The sequence below is a fragment of the Lolium rigidum genome, chromosome 5 (assembly GCF_022539505.1).
Source record: "Lolium rigidum isolate FL_2022 chromosome 5, APGP_CSIRO_Lrig_0.1, whole genome shotgun sequence".
Lineage (NCBI taxonomy): Eukaryota > Viridiplantae > Streptophyta > Magnoliopsida > Poales > Poaceae > Lolium > Lolium rigidum.
The window spans coordinates 2,665,753-2,684,894 of record NC_061512.1 but is presented as its reverse complement, the minus strand read 5'-3'; the positions used below and the strand labels follow the sequence as shown (position 1 = coordinate 2,684,894).

At 48.9% G+C, this 19,142-nt stretch overlaps 1 protein-coding gene and 1 pseudogene across 1 annotated transcript; one reads left to right on the top strand and one right to left on the bottom strand.

Moving 5' to 3' along the window:
- The first annotated feature begins 1,441 nt into the window (after nucleotides 1-1,441).
- On the top strand, nucleotides 1,442-7,851 carry LOC124652642 (annotated as a pseudogene).
- A 5,119-nt stretch (nucleotides 7,852-12,970) lies between these two features.
- Nucleotides 12,971-15,592, bottom strand: LOC124654017 (probable protein phosphatase 2C 78). The gene is made up of 4 exons (XM_047193060.1): nucleotides 15,298-15,592; nucleotides 14,639-15,006; nucleotides 13,595-13,831; nucleotides 12,971-13,499 (listed from the first exon to the last, which is right to left on the bottom strand). The coding sequence occupies exons 1-4, from the start codon at nucleotides 15,590-15,592 to the stop codon at nucleotides 13,206-13,208; spliced, it is 1,194 nt and encodes a 397-aa protein (XP_047049016.1). The 3' UTR covers nucleotides 12,971-13,205.
- Between the last annotated feature and the right edge of the window lie 3,550 nt (nucleotides 15,593-19,142).

Sequence of the window (19,142 nt, the reverse complement as noted above, 5' to 3'; positions counted from 1 at the left end):
ATTGAGCTTGTTGAATCATGTGATGCATGCCAAAGAGTACGAAACATTAGGAGAAGATATGAGATGCCTATGAACTATACTTTACCACTGGAACCTTTTGATATTTGGAGCTTTGATTTTATGGGATCTTTCCAAGAGTCAATCAAATATACTCACATTTTAATTGCAGTAGACTATGTTATTAAATGGGTGGAAGTAATTTAAACCAAGAGCGTTGATCATGCTACACCAATAAAAATATTTAAGGACATTATTTTTCCTAGGTTTGTACTTCCAAAAAATTTAATTACTGATGATGCTTCTCATTTCTTAAATTCAGCTTTTAGGAAAATTTTATCAACTATGGTATAACTCATAGAGTCGTTTCAGCCTACCATCCTCAATCTAGTGGTCAAGTTGAATTAAATAATAAAGATCTTAACCTCATCTTGCAAAAGACAGTTAATGAAACTAGAACTGATTGACCAAAGAAAATTAATGATGATGTATGGGCATATATAACTACTTTAAAAATCTTATAGGTATGTCCCCTTACAAAATGGTTTATGAAAAATCTTGTCATCTTTCAATAGAGTTAGAACACAAAGTTTATTGGACAGTTCAACTATTAAACTTTGATTTTAAAACTGCCGAAGAAGAGAGAATCCTAAACACGAGCTTACTAGATGAGTAGAGGAATGACGCTTCCGAAAGTGATAGGTCATTTAAAGAAAAAGTTAAATTTGGCATGATAAGAAATCATTAAAAGAGAATTTAATGAGGGGGTCAAGTTGTATTGTTCAACTCTCATTTCAAGTTTTCTGCATGAAAGTTAAAATTGAAATGAGAAGGTCCGAAGGTGATACAAGAGGTTTACCGTTCCATAGACATTCGACTTCAAGGATATATGAGAGGTAAACCATATGTTGTTAACGGGAAATATCTTAAACATTATATTGCAGGTCAAAAGTTTGTGGGACTAGTGGAAGAATTGCATCTCCAGAGTTCCGAAAAGGTAATCGCAAAGAAGTTCACCTAGCCAGAAACTCAGAAATCAATAAAAGATAATTCGTCGGTTCGTAAATGTGTCGGAAACTCTGGAAATTTCTAGATCATTTTTACGGAAAATATATCGTGTACCAAAAAGGATTCGATGATAGAGTCGGGAAGGAGGAGAATGCCTACGTGGCGCGGCTAGATACCTTGGTCGTGCAACTAGCCCCCCCCCCCCCCCTCTAGACCCTGTTTTGCCTCTATTTCGTCCCTAGAATCCCTTGCTTATCTAAAAACCTTATATATATATATATAATCCTTCTTGTCAATCTAATCTCGCATCAAGTCTTTTCGAGGTAAACATTGTTTTTGAGTTTCTATCTTCCATATTCTCTTCAAGGCAAGTGCATGTCTTACATGGGGGAGCATGCCACGAGGGTATTTCCTTCATGTGGAAGAGGATCTACCCATGGTTAAACAATATATGGAGGAAGAATGGAATATAAACAACTACCTCCAGAAGCAGATCGGTAAGGAAGAAATTTTGACCATGGAGCGGATGGAGTCAATGGCTGAAGCAACTATCAACCGCCTCAAGAAGGAGATCGGTAAGGAAGAATCACACTCACTAGGTTCCCGTAGATTCATCAAATTGTTGCAGGAGTTGGAAGAAGCAATAGATGATAAGAGGGGTGTAAAGACGCCTCTCTATCTGCACGGAAACAATTGAGAAGCTTAGAGGGAACATCAAGGTATACAAGGTTTGGGTTAACACACTAATAATCCCCAAGTGTAGGGAATCACCATAGTACAATTCTAAATAATTGAGTGTCAAACTCATGAGGAGCTGAAGGTAAACTATATATTCTCTAAAGCCCTATAACCTAGTTATATGGCCTTTCATGCAAAGCAATGAACTAGAATATGTAAGATACTTTTTACTATTAACTAGAAAATTGTAAAGTGCTGAAAGTGAATAAAGTTAGTAACTATTGCAAGTAGAGTAAAGACTATAAAGATAAAAGCAAGTAAAGTAAAATAAAGTAACTCAAGTGAGCAAGTGTTTAGGAAAATTGTTATTTTATTTGTTTGGTTTCATAATTAGTGAAGCAAATAGATAGTTCTTTATTGTTTTCATAATTAGTGAAGCATATGTGCTAGAATCTCGAGTTGCATTGTCATAATCATTTGTATGATGGCCAGGGTCCTCTTGCCCAGCTTGATAACGAGCTGCATGCATATTTCCTCACTATGAAGGCGGAAATCCACGTAGAACTTCAAAATGATCTTTGTCGAGCGTCTATGAAGGCTCAAAGGAGACAACAAGACGATTTTATTTAAATTATATGAGTTACTTAGTTTATTTTTATCATTCCTTATTGTAAAACTATTTATGTATGTGCTACACTATTTGTTTGTGTGATAAATTGTTTATATCTATGATACACTAATTATTTTGCAAACACATTTAAAATTAAGAAAAAATGATAATACATAGCCGAACGGTTATTTTGTGAACTCTGTTGGGCAGAGGCGTTAAAAAAAGCACCTCGCACCAGTGCCTCAAACAGCTGTCCGATGCGTGTTATTTTCCTTTTCAAATAATCATTAGCAGAGCATCATAAGTTCCTCCGCTCCTCGATCGCCTAGCGCGACCCTAGGGCGGAACCCTAGATCCTGCCTCTACCCACCTCCCCACTCCTCCCTCCCCTGCCGCCACCGGCGTGCTCCACCGGGCAAGGCCTGCGCGGTGTCGGCAGCGGCGGGCCTTCCTTTACCCGGCGCGAGGGGAGTTGTGCGGGGCGGCGTCATCCTTGGCGGCGGTGCTGTTCGGCGGAGGTCAGCGGGGCCTGGCGTGGCGGCGGTCGGTGAGCTACGGTAGGGAAGGCCTTGCGCACGTTGAGGCAGCGGGGGGAGATGCAGTGGTTTCTGCAAGCCTGCGACCCGAGTGGAAGCGGCGGCGGATGTCTCCTTGTCTGTCCCAAGCGATGGCTGCTGGCCAGCCTGGCCGTGGGCGCCGGTGGAGGCGCGAGGTCGATGACGGATCTCGAGGTTTCGACCTGGGATCTGTTCGGTGTGGCTCGGCCTGCTGCTGGAGATGCCACCTTGGCGTGCGCAGATGGTCAGATCTGGCCGATGGGAGGTAGGTTCGGCCGGCTTGGACCGGCAGTGCTGATTTGGTGGGTTCCTGTGAGGTCCGATGGCGCGGATGTCTTTGTTGTGCTACCGGGACTAGAGCAGTGGCTCCATCGGTCCTCCTCTTCTCTCCCATGATTGCTCTCATCAGCGCCGCTGAGCGACTGCTCTGTCCTAACCTTCACTCGTCCCACATTCGGCCTTCTTTGGTCCACCGAGGAATAGGTCCCAACTTTCGGATTTCGCAGTGCTTCTCCGGTGATGTGGTATTGTGGTGGGTGTTCGATGATGTCCCCGCTCGTGGAGTGGCTGGGGTGGGTTTGAAGTCGACGGCTCGGGTGAAAGCCATGGCCGGTCTGTCTAGAGCCGATGACGGTGATGCTCTTGGGCGCCATTATCCTTCTTGGAGGCGTCTTCGTTGAGCCTCGGCTTTGGCCCCCCATCACAGTTGGATGTCTCTTGATTGATCGAGCAACGGTGCCACCTTGGTGTCGCTCCCCTTCCTAAAGGCGTTGCTTCTGAGATTTCGGCGTTCTCTTGCTTTCATTATGTGGTCAGATGTGCCTGGGCGTCTGCACTTGGGTAGTCGGTTGGTGGGGATTCCGGTGGTGTTCGCCGGCGGCACCCTCCGTTCTTTATTTGTTCGAAACGAAGACCTCAAGGCTTCAAGTTTTTATCTTTGTTTAGTGTAGTCGTGCTCCTCTTGTTTGGGTGTCATTTTGCTCTGCTTTGTGCTTATATTGTAAGCTGGTAAGAGCATCTCCACTCGTCTCCCCGACGAGGCCCCCGAGCGACGGTTTTTCCATCCGGACGGCGTAAATCGGACCAGTAGCGCCCCCGGTTCCTCGTTTTCGTCCGGATTTGGCCCTTAATCCATCCGGCGAGCCCACGCCATCCCCGGTCCCCTGGGGCGCGCTCGGGGACTCCGGATGAAAGATTTTTGCGCGAAACGCCATGTGGACCCGCGTAGTCGGCGACAGGAAAACCAAATCCTGTCGATTTCCCTCCATTCCCTCCAATTTGCTTGCATATCCCCATTCTCTCCCGCCGAATTTGTCCATTCTCCTCGTCTTCCAGTTCCAGTTCCCGGCGGCATCTTCTCGTCCACCACCGCTCTCCTCCTCGTCTTCTCGTCCACCACAATGCCGCCGAAGGGGACGACGAGGAAGCCGCGGGCGAAGAAGGAGCGGCCGCCGGGCATGACGAACGCAGAGTGGGCGGCGGACGAGAAATGGCGCGAGGTGGAAACAAGCGACAGGGCGGAGAGGGTGAAAAAAGCCGCCGCCAAGAGGGCGGCGGCGGCCCAGGAGGAACAAGCGAGGAAGATCAGCATGGCCTTCAGCGGCGGCGGCGGCTCCATGTTCCCCGGCCAATGGCCGGCGCAAGGTACAAGCAGTTCCCCGTCGTCCTTCTCCCCTATGATGTACTCGCCGTCGCCGACTGCCATGTTCCAAGAGGGCGCCTACGTCCAACCTTCCAGGTTCACGCCGTCGCCGCCCGAGCTTGACGTCGGCGGCAGCGGCGGCCGGTTCGAGGGCACCTCGCCGGTCATGCGACGAGGGCCGCTCCCGTTCGGTGCGATGGCGGCGCCGAACGAAGAGGAGATCCACGAGATGATCACCTCCGGCTCCATGGCCGCCGCTGCGAGCCCGGGGTTCTTCATGGCCGCCGCCGCCGCGAGCCCGGGGTTCTTCACGCAAGAGGAGGCGAGGGCGACGGCAGCTGTGGCGGCGCGCAAGGAGCATGTGGAGGATGTTGCCGACGGAAGCCAAGCCGTCGAAGAAGAAGACGAAGAAGAAGAAGAGCCAACTCAAGCCGCCGCCAACCTGTCGAAGGGGAAGAATAAGAGGAAGAAGGAGTCGCCGCCTGCCGAACCGCGTATCAAATGGACGCCGAAGGAAGAGGAGTGCCTCGCCGAAGCTTGGATGACCGTGTCCATGAACGGCATAATCGGGGCCAATCGGTCGACACATATTGGCTTCGAGTGAAGCAGGCGTACGAGGAACGCAAACTCGTTGATCCCTACTTCAACAAGACGAACATGAACGTGTACCGGGGAGACAAGGCAATGGCCACCCATTGGGGGATCATGCAGACGGCGTGCAGCAAATGGCACGGCATACAGGAGGAGGTCGAAGAACGGCTGATCAGCGGCCACGACTTGGAGCAAAAGGTACGCTCCGTCGACTCGCATCACCGAGGTACATCGTCGTGAGCTGACCCGTATCGCCGTACTCTTTTTCCCCAGCTGCGCCGTGCTTTGGACATGTACACGGACGACACCGGCATGCAGTTCAAGTTCCTGAACATCTACGCCGGCCTCGAGAACTGCGAGAAGTGGAAGGAAACCCGCACGACCCTCTCGAAGAGCAAGACCGAGCCGTACAACCCCGACGCTCCGGCGGCTGGCGCGGCGGAAGGGCGCCCTGAACTCAGCCAGAAGAAGCTCAAAGAGATCAAAAAGACGGGCAATCCCGCCGACAGGATGCAGGCGTCGATCGACAAGTGTTGGGCCGACTTGAGGTCGCACGCCGACGGGAGGAACGGCAAGTTCGACGGCAGGTGGCGGGAGATGCTCGCCAACCAAGGCGCCGGATCGCCTCGCCGAAGACGACGGCGGCGGCGAAGAAGAGGAACACGGACTTGGCGTTCCCGATGGGCGGCGGCAACATGGAACCGATGGACGAGGAGACGAGGAATTGGTACCGGGGCCACCGCAGCGACATCCTCTCGAGCCACTCCGGCCGGTCCTTCGTCGTCTCCGCCGGCTCCTACCTCGTCTTCCTCACCGTCTACCTCGTTGACTGCCGCTGCTTCGACGTCCACTGCCGCTGCTGCGACGTCGACTGCCGCAGCCGCTTCGGCCAAGGCGTGTGAGGAAACTGGTCCGTCGGACACCGCCGTGCCGGCCGGGACTGCCGATGATCCTGTTTCCGTGTAATTTCCCTCCGATCGCCGATCTGTGGCTGATCATTTTGCTCCTTTTGCCGATCAATTGGCCGTACTTGTAGCGCGGGATGACGCTTTGTTTGAATTTAAACTATGTCCGCCGAACTCCGGGTGGACGACTGGAAATACGGTACTCCCCACGACTTAATTTCGTCCAATCCGGCGGTTGTTTCGTCCGGATTTCGCCGTGGGGAGCCCCAACGAGTGGAGATGCTCTAACCCCAACATCGTGTGTGCTCGAGATGTGTTGTACTCCTGGCAGGCTAAGGGCTTTGTTAATTCAAAATCGGGTTTCTTGAGCCTTCTGTTTTTATCAGCATCATAACTTATGGACTACGGAGTATTATTCCTTCCTTGCCACTTAAAACAAGCATAGATGTGGTGGAAAGAGAGGGAAAAGGGAAATACAGGGTTTGCTCTGTTAGCGAGATCACAATGCCATCTTGTGTTGATCATTCATCACAGTTTGCTCTTTTAGTTCGAAATCGCAAGGCCATCTTGTGCCTCTTTTCCGCTTCCTTTGTGTGAATTGACGTGCATACGAAGATATCGATAAAGGAATGTTGTAATTTGTCTAAATTTAGATGAGACAGAGATAGTATAAAATTCCTATAATTTTGGTGCAACTCCCAAGGAAAAGCAATTGTGTCACCCCTCTCAGTCATCAACCACAATTTCTTTTTCATTTCAGTGCTCACAGGAAGAGGCCAGAGCAACTCTCGTGTGAAGAAAAGAAGTGACTCTACCACACAAGCTAGTACTCCTAGCCAGTAGACTTTTTACCAGTAGTGCTGCCCAGCTTGCTCTCTGCTCTTCTTCTCACTCACACTCTCACACACAACAGGCACAAACCCCAGGCGCACCGTCACCTTCCCCTGTGCTTCTGCCATGGCTCGCCTCCTCCCTCTCCTCCTCTTCCTCGCCGCCTCCACCGCCTACTCCCAGTCTCCGGCCGCCGCGCCCTCCTCCTCCCACTCCGGCGCCGTCGCCCAGTCCCCCACCGCCGCCTCACCGACCACCTCAGCCACCCCAGGCCCTTCCTCCAAAACCCCCATCTCCCTCTCACCCGCATCGCCTCCCTCCCACTCCAGCACCAAGCTCACCGCCCCAGCCGCCGCCCCCCTCCAGGCCACAGCTCCACCAACACTCCCACCGCCCACGCCCTCCCCCGTCAGCTCCCCGCCGCCCACATTCCCGGCCCCCGCCACCGCGCCCGCAGCGTCTCCCCCAGCGCCGGCGCCCGTCACCGCCGCGCCCACATTGGCCCCACCGGTGGCCGCGCCGGCTCTCTCCCCTCCAGCACTAGCCCCCGCGCCGGCATTGCCGACGTCCCCTCCGACCCTCGCGCCGGCGGCCGTCGTCCTCGCCGCCCCGGCTCCCGCGCCTAGCAAGAAGCCCAAGACCAAGAAGCACGTGGCCCCCGCCGGCTCCCCGCTCTCCGCCGCTTCGTCGCCGTCCACCGGCGGCCTCGCCCCGGGTCCCGGCCCCTCCGCCGCCGACATGTCGGTACGTATCCCTACCCACCTACACCCATTTACTGCACGCTCCACGTAGTACACGCGGCTCGACGAATCCGTGCGGCCGGATTCCAAAACCGGATTTGATGGCCGGACCTCGCGCCCGCCCACGAGGGCCCACGGGTCAGAGAGTGGACGTCCAGTCAACAAGACTACACGTGGCTGATTTTATGTGTTTTTTTTACAGGGCGACGCGGCGGGAGCCTACAAGGCTACCGGAGTCGCAGTGCTGTTGCTGGTTCTTGTCTCGCTGACGCTGGGCCCGGCGTTGGCCTGATGATGGCCGGTGGGTCGCCAGTCCGGCAGTCCGTCCACCGCCGCCGTTACTCTCGCTGCCACTGTTATTACCGCTACTATTACTACCGTTGGTGCCACTGTTCCTGCTGCTACTCCACTAATTTTTGCTTGGACCTGTAGACTGCATTTCATCTGCAGACGCTACTATTGCTACTTCCTTCCCATGATCATTAGTACTGTATTATCTTGTTACCATGATCTGTAGATCATTTTTACTACCTTGTTACTGTTGCCTTGCTATGGATGCTTTGGCCGTGAACTCTACTGGTTTGCAAGATTACGAGTCACTTGCAATTGGGCCCCACATATCGAAGTGCCGTTGACGGCCATTTATTTATACTATGATCTTGCAGCCTGATTGTTGTTATCGTTGTGAATTATGTGTTGAGCGCAATGCGTTTGAATGTGGTCTATGGATCCACATTTGACCATACAGATAGATCTTTCCTTCTTAAATCTACAGGTTGTTTGGTTGCCTGGTGTTGTTTGCAGACACAGTTTTCCTTGTTCTTTGCAATCAGTGGAAAAGAATCATATACGACCCGGGTCGTATGCTCCTGAAGGCTGGACCAACTCATTCGACTGCCACGTAGCAACATAAATATCAAAGCGGCATGGTCCACTTCACCTCCAGTTTCCAGTATCTTTCCAAACACTAATCCATCCCCTTCTTCTTAATCGTGTTGTCGCATGCCTGCTTGCCTCTACTAGCCGCGGGAATTCTCCTCGTCCATGTGTGCCGTGGAAATTGTGTCTTCTTGGATAAATACAATATCGTTGAAAATTGCTTCTGATTGCGGTGTCCTGACTGTGTACCGAGCGAATTAAGCAGTCCACTTCCAATTTGCTGGGGTTAATTCCAAAAAACCACCACATTATAGCGTGAAGTTTGAAAAAACATCGGTATTCGGCGAAATTGCAAAAATCCAACAATATTGCGCGAATTCGTTGCAATGTCCACTGATTCTCGTTTTTAGTCGCGTTAACGGTTAAGACAGAATCTGATAGGGGGGCCCACCGTCAGTGGTGATGTGGCAAATGAGACAACTCTATAAGGCTATAAATATTACATAGGCATAAATCTTCGGTTTTTTTTTTGTAATTTTTCAATGTGGCAAATGAGGGGGTCGAGGACGACGAGCGGCACAGAGGTAGTTGTGGCCGGCGCGCGTCATGAATTGAGGCTGGCTGCACCCCCGCCGACGGGAACGGTGCCATGGGGACGCAAAGTTCGCAACGGCTACCGGCGATCTGGGCTACAGCGCTGGTGCGGAATGCCGGCCGGGGACGCATGCGAGGGTGGGTGGGGTCGCACCGGCGACTATGTGCTTCAGCGTTGGAGCGGGATGCCGACCGGGGACACATGCAAGGGTGGGGAGGGGCGGTGCCGGCGATTGTCTGCTGCAGCGCTGGTGCGGTACACCATCCGGGGATGATGGCGAGGGTTGGAAGGGGCGACGCCGGTGACCTTTGGCTGTAGGGCTGGTGCGGGACGCCGGGCGGGGACGCATGCGGTGCCGACGACCAAGAACTATAGCATATACACTGTGGATGATTCTGTAGCGCACGTACTGTAGCATATACACTGTTCATGTTCATATGTTCCAATGGCAAAAAACTAGGCGCATATCACGGTTACTGTTCATCATGGGCATGTCATCGGATCTCGTTCCGTAGATGGGTGGGGAGGGGCGACGCGGTGGGTTACATCGTTGAGGGGAGGGAAAACATACTGAAAAAGAGGAGAGTACCGCATGCGAGCGCGGTGAACGATGGTGGACCCAGCAACGACTGTGGCCGTGGAAGTCGGGGGAGAGCAGTGACCGCCGGTGTTTCTTGGCGCCCATGCGAGCGGCGCCACACATCCTGCCACGTTGGCTGGTCAACGGCGCGCAGCGTCGATCGCGCCACGTCGGCATGGATGTGTAGCGCCGCTCGCATGGGCGCCACACAGTGAGGTGTGGCGCCGATGGGAAGGGCGCCACACAAAAAAGGTTAGTCCGGTGAAATAATTTAACCAGAGGGTCAGTCTTTACTTTTCTTTCACTTTTAGATTATTTTTGTAAAAATCGCCGTGTTTCTCTGACACAGCGAGCATGCGAATTTTGGCGGCGTTCAGATGGTTCAGCATGAACGCGATAATGGAAAAGAGAAAAATGATTAGCGATAAGAATTGGGCTAAGTGGACATGGATGGTTTGAGATTCGTATTGCTACGTGGCAGTCGAACAAGTTGGTCCAGCCCTAGAAGCATACGACCCAGGTCGTATAGGATTCTTTTCCGCAATCAGTCACCCTGGAGTGCCTTGAAGCAAAATGCTAATTCAAATGAGATTGCGCTTGGCAACTCTTGTAATTTGCTTCCAGCTAGTTCTTTGACGCCTTGTTAGTACTTTTGTTAGGATCTGCTTGGGAAGTTTTGGGAACATTTTGTAGATAAAAAATGAAACTAAAATACCGCCAACCAAGAAACTACCATTACTTTCATCGCTCATGGCTGTGCCCTAATAGATTGCGATATCTAATCCCACGGCAATCTTCAATTCGATAAATCAGGTTTCAATCAGCCTCCAGTTTGAAACAACCGTTGGAACATGGGACTTCACACAAGAGAGTACAAATAACAGCTACACTCTACCCTAAGATGGGACTTCACACAAGACTATGCAACAAGGAGAAGACACCAATGTCTGCCAAAGAAAAAGGCACAAAAGCTGGAAAAGCTCTTCTTTTGGGGCAGCTGGCAGTGTAGGCTGCCCATGCCACAATGCTACTAGTGCACACACGAATCTAAGAGCATCTCCACTCGTCCCCCCGAGGAGGCCCCCGGTGAGCGTTTTTTCCATCCGAACGGCGAAATTCGGCCTAGTCGCGCCCCCGGTTCCTCGTTTTCGTCCGGATTTGGGCCTAAATTCATCCGGCGATCCCACGCCACCCCCGGCCCCCCGGGGAGCTCTCGGGGACTCCGGACGAGTGAAAAGCGGGGAAGGGCCCGATCTGTCGGTGACTCGACGCACGAACCCCACCGCCACGTCGCTCAAAATCTCCCCCACCCCTCGTATCTCTCTCGCCGCCGGCACCACCCCGCCGGCTTGTTGCCCAGATTGCGCCGCCCCTCCTTCCCCACCTGCCTATATTCCGCCGTGTTTGGACGACGGCCTATCTGGCTCGCTCTTCCGCCGGCTCGTTTTCCGGCACCGCTTGCTCGTCGTCGCTCGCGGCTCGGGTTGCCTCAACCACGCCCGTCGGTGTTCGTCCATTTGCCTCGCCGGCCATGGACTCGGACGAAGAGGAGGAGCGGATGTTCGTCGAGCTTATGCAAGAAGAGATGGCGGCGGCCGCCCAAGACGACGAGCACATGATGATCCTTGGTTGCTTGGCAAGCATGTACGCCGGACCGGCAACTCGTCGGCGTGGTGGGTCGGCACGAGGTCGCCGGAAGTGCAAGCCGAGACAGCGAATGGAGGGCTACCGCATGTTGTACGCCGACTACTTCGCCGACAATCCATTGCACGGTGAGAGTGTTTTCCGGCGTCGTTTCGAGATGAGCGAAAGCTATTTCGCAAATTGTGTATGCCATCCGCCACTTTGATCCCTACTTCGGATGCAAGGCGGATTGCACTTGGTTTGGTTGGATTTTCGTCACCGCGAAGTGCACAGGTGGCTATGAGGATGCTGGCGTATGGAGCTCCCGGTGATACCGCAGATGACTATCTTCGGATGGCGGAGTCCACCGCCCTTGATTGTTTCTACCGGTTCTGCAGGGCCGTCATAGCAGTGTTCGGGGACTATTACTTGAGATCACCCACTGTCGAAGACACTCAGAGGATCCTTGCAACAAATGAAGCTAGAGGTTTTCCAGGGATGCTTGGAAGCATTGACTGCATGCATTGGCAATGGAAGAACTGTCCATTTGCGTGGCAGGGAATGTACAAGGGTCACAAAAAAGGCTGCACTGTGATACTTGAAGCAGTGGCTACCCATGATCTTTGGATTTGGCACTCTTTCTTTGGTATGCCTGGATCCAACAATGACATCAACGTCCTAAACTGCTCCCCGGTCTTTTCCAAGCTTGTTGAGGGTCATGCTCCCCCGGTGGACTATGTGATCAATGGTAGGCACTACAACAAAGGATACTACCTTGCAGACGGTATCTATCCAAAGTGGGCAACATTTGTGAAGACTATCTCCAACCCTAGCACCCCCAAACTTTGCGAGTTTGTCAAGAAACAAGAAGCTTGCCGAAAAGACGTCGAGCGAGCATTTGGTGTCCTCCAGCAGAGATTTGTTGTCGTCCGGTTCCCCGCTATGACTTGGTCCAAAGATCAGATGTGGGAGGTGATGAACTGCTGTGTGTGCCTACACAACATGATTATTGAAGATGAGCGAAAGCATCCGGTTCCTACGGCTGAGCAAGAAGCACCATATGAGAGAGAGGGTCCTCTTGCACGGCCAAATCACCGAGTGCCTCCATCATGGGCCGCCTTCATTGCTATGCGCCAGGAGATTCGAGACTCTACAATGCACCAGCTGTTGCAAGATGATCTGGTGGAGCACATATGGAGGCTCCGAGGCAACGCCAACGGCCGACGCCAACTAGTTATTTGAAAAATTGTGAAATTTGTGTGCTTCATTTGTTTCAGCACTTGTTAAACATTGTACTGTTATCGCCGAATTTGTTTCAGCAATTTTCGTCCTCTTGTTTGCCGAACTTGTTAAATTTTATGTTGAATTTGTTTGAAATATGTCAAATGGTCGAGGTTGGGGGTTTCCTGCCGGGGGGACGGCTGGAACTTCGGCGCTCCCCACGCCAAATCTTCATCCAATTCGGACGAAAATTTCGCCGGATTTGGGCGTGGGGAGCGCCAACGAGTGGGGATGCTCTAAGCAGTCTTGCTGTTATTTTACCTGGTATCCTAGACCCACGCCCCAGACCAAATCACAATGGTGAACAGAGCTTCAGGTTCAGACAGTTCCTTGCTTGTGATGGGTGCAAAGGATCTTGGGAACAATCTGTAGATTTCCGCTTCCTTTTCTTCTTGGGGAATCTGATCTTCCATCCTTATTGATGACCAAATTATGTCCAAAAGTGCAACGAGATTCTTGTCTAGAAACATCAACTTACCTAGAGATGAGATATTGGCTGGGGATTGGTTTGATTATATATACACACAATATATGTACAAAAAGAAAGCAAAACATTGAACCTGGGAATGCATCCCACATTTGGTTCTCTTTCTAAAAGATGTAACGAGATTCTTGTCCTCAGTCTATGTGCCTGGAAAGAAAATTTCATCTTCTTTTCACTATCTACCCTCCTCTTGAAGACACAACACTAGCTCACGGCACCGTTGGTTGCATGATTCAGCCTTTGGGGGTGGTGCTGAGGCTCATCCGAGCCGTCGGAGAAGATGTCCACCGGTGCATTGGTGAACCTGAAACTGTTCAAGTTACTCATCTTCGGTTGCGTGCCGTGCCTGTGCTTGTCGAGGTATACAACCACGACTGTGATGTCGTCATGGAAATGCCGCCTGATCCCTCTCTCGACCCGTTGCATGTCGGCGTATCTCATCTCCCTCTTCCTCGCGGCTTCGGATATAGCCGCCCTCACCAGACGCTTTGCTATTCCCTGAGCACATTTTCCACACAAAATATATCAGTCTATCCATAAAGGAACAACTTACAATGGTTCCACGTGACTGGGTTTAAGTAAACTTGGCTTACCGCTCTTGGATTCTTGAAGACGATATCGACCGCTGCTTTGTCAGTGAGCTGCTCCCACAGACCATCCGATGCGAATATTACGAAGAGGTCCTGCTGTTGTATCTGGCGTACTTTGATCGATGGCTCGGCTGTTATGACGGCCCGCTTCAGTGAAACAGGACACACATGTTGCTGGAATAGAGGGTCTCTGGAAAGTTCAGGCTTCTTCAGATACACGTCCCCAATTGATCTTGAAACCTGAAAGTGAAAGCATCAGGGAAATGATGTCCATTTTGGCCAAAGAGTGGCTCATGATTGTTACTATATATAAATAAAAGCAGGTTTATTGTCTTGAACTGCTTTTGAAGTTTTTAAGGAACATTATAAAGCAGAGTGATGATTATTCATGCAGGCAACTTGTGACATCTTTTCTTAGATCATGCGGTGTACACCTAGATCGACTAACTATCTGCTTTGGAAAATACAAAAAAAAGGAGAAAATAGCTTTAGCATATGGGTTTGCCATACTGCACAAGTAATTCTGGTTGCCGACTTTGTCGAACAGAATATATTCCTACGTTCGTATTAGATCAAGGAGTGCTTTGCAAAAGAACACTGGAATCTATATTATGATATGAGAAGAGATGCATTGATGTACGTTGAACATGAAACCAAAGCGACATCCGATCAAGGCAGGAGGATAGCCTTTATTCGAGTAACAAATTCAGGGCTTCATGACATAAAGCTAGCACATGGGAGATCAGCATGTAACTTTGCTAGAACCTTTGATTTCTTATCAATTTCAAGATGGATTATAAAGCGATCATCAAGCCCGGCCAATCAAGAACCTAGAACCAGGTCACCTACCTATGCTGAGGCTCTCTGGCCGGGTTTGTATTGCGGTATGACATTTTTATCTGTCTTGCGGAAATGCTATCCTTGTTTCTGACATGGTAATTAACTACTAACAAATGTTGGAAACCACAGTCTCTGAAATAAAGCTACAATAGCAATGAATAGAAATGTACCATTAGAATACAAACTATGATGCTCAAGGATAGTTACCTGAATAATGCCTTTAATCCGCCAAACTCCCTTGGCCAAGACGACTATACGCGGATCATCACGATGCTGCTCGCTGACCTCCTTCCGCACCTCCTCGTCGGCGACATTGTGGTCCTTGGATAGCCTCTCAGCCACTACCCCACGGCCATTAGGTCCTCTGTGGCCAAGGACAGCTCTGGAATCGCCCAAATTGGCGACATACAGGGCATTGTCGGCGATTACTCCGACGAGGCAGCATGAGCCGGCCGTGGCGATCTTTGGGCGTTTTAACCATGAACCCTTGACTAGTTGCACGAACTCCTCTTCCGTAGCACGGAACGCCTTCTTGATCGAATCTGCCGACATGCCTCCTTGCTCGGATGAGAACTCTGTCATGGTTCAGATAGAGCATTACACTGTTTAGCTGTCTTAAATGTGTGTTACAGAAAATATTCAGAAAAAGTGCGTAGAAAATAGCATGTCATTTGGTTCAAAACTCATTGGTTACTTTGACAAACATGTGTAGAAAGTACATAAAGGATTTGTAATCCAAATCAGCAAATTTACACCAAGTGTAAGCTAAATCTGAACGAAAATGCACAGGTAAGATCGAGCAATTAAGCGATTTGGTCATGGGTGTATTCGGCGAGTAAAGGAGTTAATTTTAGCGGCGCACTCACTGTGGAGGTGCGGGAATAGGCGGGAGGAGAGGAAGCGCGAGGCCTCGGGCCCGCCGTGGCCGTCGTACACCCCGACGAAGGTGAGTGCCGGCGAGGTCACCACCTGGCCCTGGTCCTCCAGCCTCTCGTTCGCCTGCGCCACGGCGATGGAGTACTCCCCGGAGGCGTGCGGCTTCAGCTCCGCGTGCCACAGCATCCCGTCCCCATCGCCGCCGCCACCGCTACCGCCACCGCCGCAGCCGCAGGCGCTGCGGCCCAGGCAGCGCTCCGCCGGACGCGCCAGCCAACGCAGCATCGCTGGCCTCTCTTCCTTCTATTCCTCGCCGAGATCGCCGTGGCCTCCTCCTCCCTCCGCAACGGCGGCTCCAAAAATCTCGCAAACAAGATGGCAGCTTCCTCCACGACCTCCACCGAAATTTCTCCCCAAGATCGAAGCTTTCACCTTGCCACCATCCACACGGCGCGGATTCGCTTGCTTCCTACCACGAAACAACCCCAAAACCATCGATCAATCCAGTTCTTATCCCTTCTTTTTCTCCTATGCTATTGTTAGATCGCTCCACAGCGAAGCTTTTCCCTTTGGCAGTTGGCAGTTGGGAGCGGGCAGTTCCATTAAAAGACAGTGGCGACGGCGCACCGTCGGATTCGGCACCAGGGACACGTGGACGTACTGCCCTTGCCATCGGACGCTGACAAGTCAACGCGTCCGCATCTTGTGGGCCCAGCCTGGTGGTGATGATCGTGTGTCGACCGGCAGGTCGTATAAGAAGGGTCAAAGTCAGGAAGACCTATCTATCCAGCCAAGTCAAAGTATATTTAGGGCATGTGTAATGGGTGCCACGTTTTAGCTGAAGTTTCAGGGAGCTCGGAATTTTACAAATCGGAAAATGTTTATTTTTAAAGCTTTAATATTTTTCTGAGGATACATGTAACTGTGTTCTACATATCTGTATTTTTTTTAAGTAACATAACACTAATTTTCTAGCTACACAAGGGATAAATTGTGTGGTTCCAAAAGGGCAAAACATTAACTATAAATTGCATTGCGTATTTTTTTATATCTTGTGTAGATAACACTTGAAAAGGTGTCCCCAAGAAATTTTGTATGTGCATGGATACTTTTTTCAGTTTTTTTTGTTTCAGATTCAAGGAGCTCGCTAGAGCTTGGGAACTATTTCTACGTTTCTATGTGCAATGGTACCATCTAATCCATGCAATATACAAAAATCATATTTAATGGTACCATCTTATAGAAATATATTTGATTTCTCTTAGGTAAGAGATGACCCAAAATCTTCTAAGACCTATAAGGTCCCTTGGAATATGGAGTTGTGGTTGTCCTCGTAGCTTGCCGTGGTAGGGGCCTAGTGTCACTGGGATGGGTGTGGGTCGCTTGACCGCCATAGAGCACACACCGGCTAGTTCGCTCACGACCCCCGCTAAGGAAGACCAGCAAAGCAAGTTTGCACGAATCCGCATGGCTCCGCATCCAACACAAGCTCTCTCCACTATCTTCGCAAGCAGGGGCCGATGACAGCGACAAGGGCGACAGGGGGGGGGTCGTGATCTATTCTAGGAGATACATCATTGAATTCCAAACCTTTTTTTTCATAGATGCATTTATATATGTTAGAGATATATTTGGTATATGTATATTACGTAGTCTAGGATTTGTAATCCCTGCCTACCATATCTCTAGGAGTGTTATCTTAGCCTCCAAGTTCATACCACTATATATACTCGTCTGAGATGCTCAATATATAACATCCATCATATTCCGTCAATTTCTCTCCCTTTACAGTCTAGGCATCTAGCACATTAGGTAGTCTAGGATTTGTAATCTCTACCTACCATATCTCTAGGAGAGCTATCTTAGTCTCCAAGTCTGTACCACTATATATACTCGCCCGAGAGGTTCAATACAATATCCATCATATTCTGCCAATCTCTCTCCCTCTCTATCATTCTACAATATATATAGGTAAATGACGGGTGCACCATGTGATACCATGGTGTATATATGTAGGTAAATTAAGAGGGACGCCATGGTGTATATATATGTGTGTGTTCTACATATATTCTAAATTTAATTAATTAAATATTTAATACTTAGAAAATTATACGAGAGAGAATTTGCAGTAAAAGAACTCTATTTTGCTCTACATTTTCTTGTGTGTGTAGATCATAGATGAAAAGATAAATTTGATAAAAAATGTAGGGATATATTACACATCCATATGTACATTTATGTCTTTTAAGAAATTTTTGAGATTCTCAAATAAATTCATGAATTTGTTTAAATGTTGGAGCTATTTCTACTTTTTGATGTGTCTTTATCATTGCCATAGGGGAAACGGTAGACTTGATTTCTTTTAACTAAGAAATTGTCTCATAGTAAGAAAGATAATCTATCTTTTTTTTATCTCATGATATGTTTTATCTTTTTCACAATTTTTTAGTTTAATCTTAAACAATTCCTAATTTTAGGAGTTAATGCTAAAGATATGTACCATCCTTTTGTCTTTTCTAGATGTTGTGTAATGCATAAGGAAAAAACCATCTTATCAACTATTATAGTGTCTTACACACGTGCATAAATACCAATATTATTATCGTGTGCTAATTTGTAAAAGCATATAACTAGATATGCAAGAACGATATCATTATATTTCTATGGCGAATTCTTTATCTTATGTATCTTTTAAATATTTTGACATATTATTAGAAAAATCATTGTTAAGGTCAAGCATTTGAGATTATAAAACGTCAGTTAAGCACCAAGAGATGGTAAAAAACCAATGATGAGTTGATGACTAACCCAACACGATGAAGCCATACAGTGCGGGAGGGTGGGGCCGACAACCTGGGGCATATGGGCTGGGGGAGAGAGATCAAGAGAAGGTCTGGGCCAATACTAAAGAGGCAAATGGGCTACTTTTCCCGCTGTTCATAGGCTGAAAGAAAGAATGAGCAATGTAGCTAGCATTTTGGTTTGAACCCATATTTGCATATTTGAAACTTCCCTGGCATTATAGGCATGAGTTTTTCTTATTCTCGATCCATTGATTCTTTTTAAGTCTCAATCAATTTAGAAAACTACAAATACAACGGACATGACATTTTTGCACCCACGTGCATATGCTCCTGATTTTTGAAATGCATTTTAAACCATTTTTAAATGTAAAAAAAATCTGGCAAAAAATGTCGCAAGTGCATATTGATGTTCTATGTCCTTGTAAAGTCGTTTCACGAAAAGCTGATATCTTTGGTGTCATATGTGAGAAAGACAAAATTTGGTGCTAAGAAAGGGCTCTTAGTGAAATATTTCTTTATCTTTTTTACACAAGACAAAAAAATAAGTCGATTATCCATGAAACTTGGTGTGTGTACATAAAATGTCGATATATGCGAGCTAAATTTTTATTCAGAAGTTTTTAGCACTTTAAAATATTTTATACGGTCGCAGGAGCATATGCACATGGGATCAAATGTGCTTCCGAAATACAGTTTAGTGAAAAGTGTAATTTGCACATTTCTAGGAAAGTGCTCCTGGGTGAAAAGAGTGAAAATTGCACCTTTTAGTAAACCAGAGTTGCGTCTTTCTAAATCCGGTTGAACTAACGAAAAATTTAGTCGGACTGAGAGTTAGAAGGATCCTATAGATATTCATTATGCTAACGTTGGATTTTTCGTCACTTCTAGTAATCTAACCACGCATTGAACCGCCCAAGAAGAATTTTTTTATTTGGCTTCTTTACCAAAATAGGGTTTGGACCGCCGACCGATTGGAGAAGAGGGGGTGGCCGAATTGCGGCTTATGTCCATTTTGCAAGCGTTGCACGGAG

What these genes read in the sequence shown, in the direction of transcription:
- LOC124654017 (XM_047193060.1), bottom strand. Translation starts at nt 15,592, where the DNA reads ATGCTGCGTTGGCTGGCGCGTCCGGCGGAGCGCTGCCTGGGCCGCAGC. An exon ending in CCTATTCCCGCACCTCCACA is followed by an intron (nt 15,007 to 15,297) that starts GTGAGTGCGCCG and finishes GAACCATGACAG; the next exon opens with AGTTCTCATCCGAGCAAGGA. An exon ending in GGATTAAAGGCATTATTCAG is followed by an intron (nt 13,832 to 14,638) that starts GTAACTATCCTT and finishes TTTCACTTTCAG; the next exon opens with GTTTCAAGATCAATTGGGGA.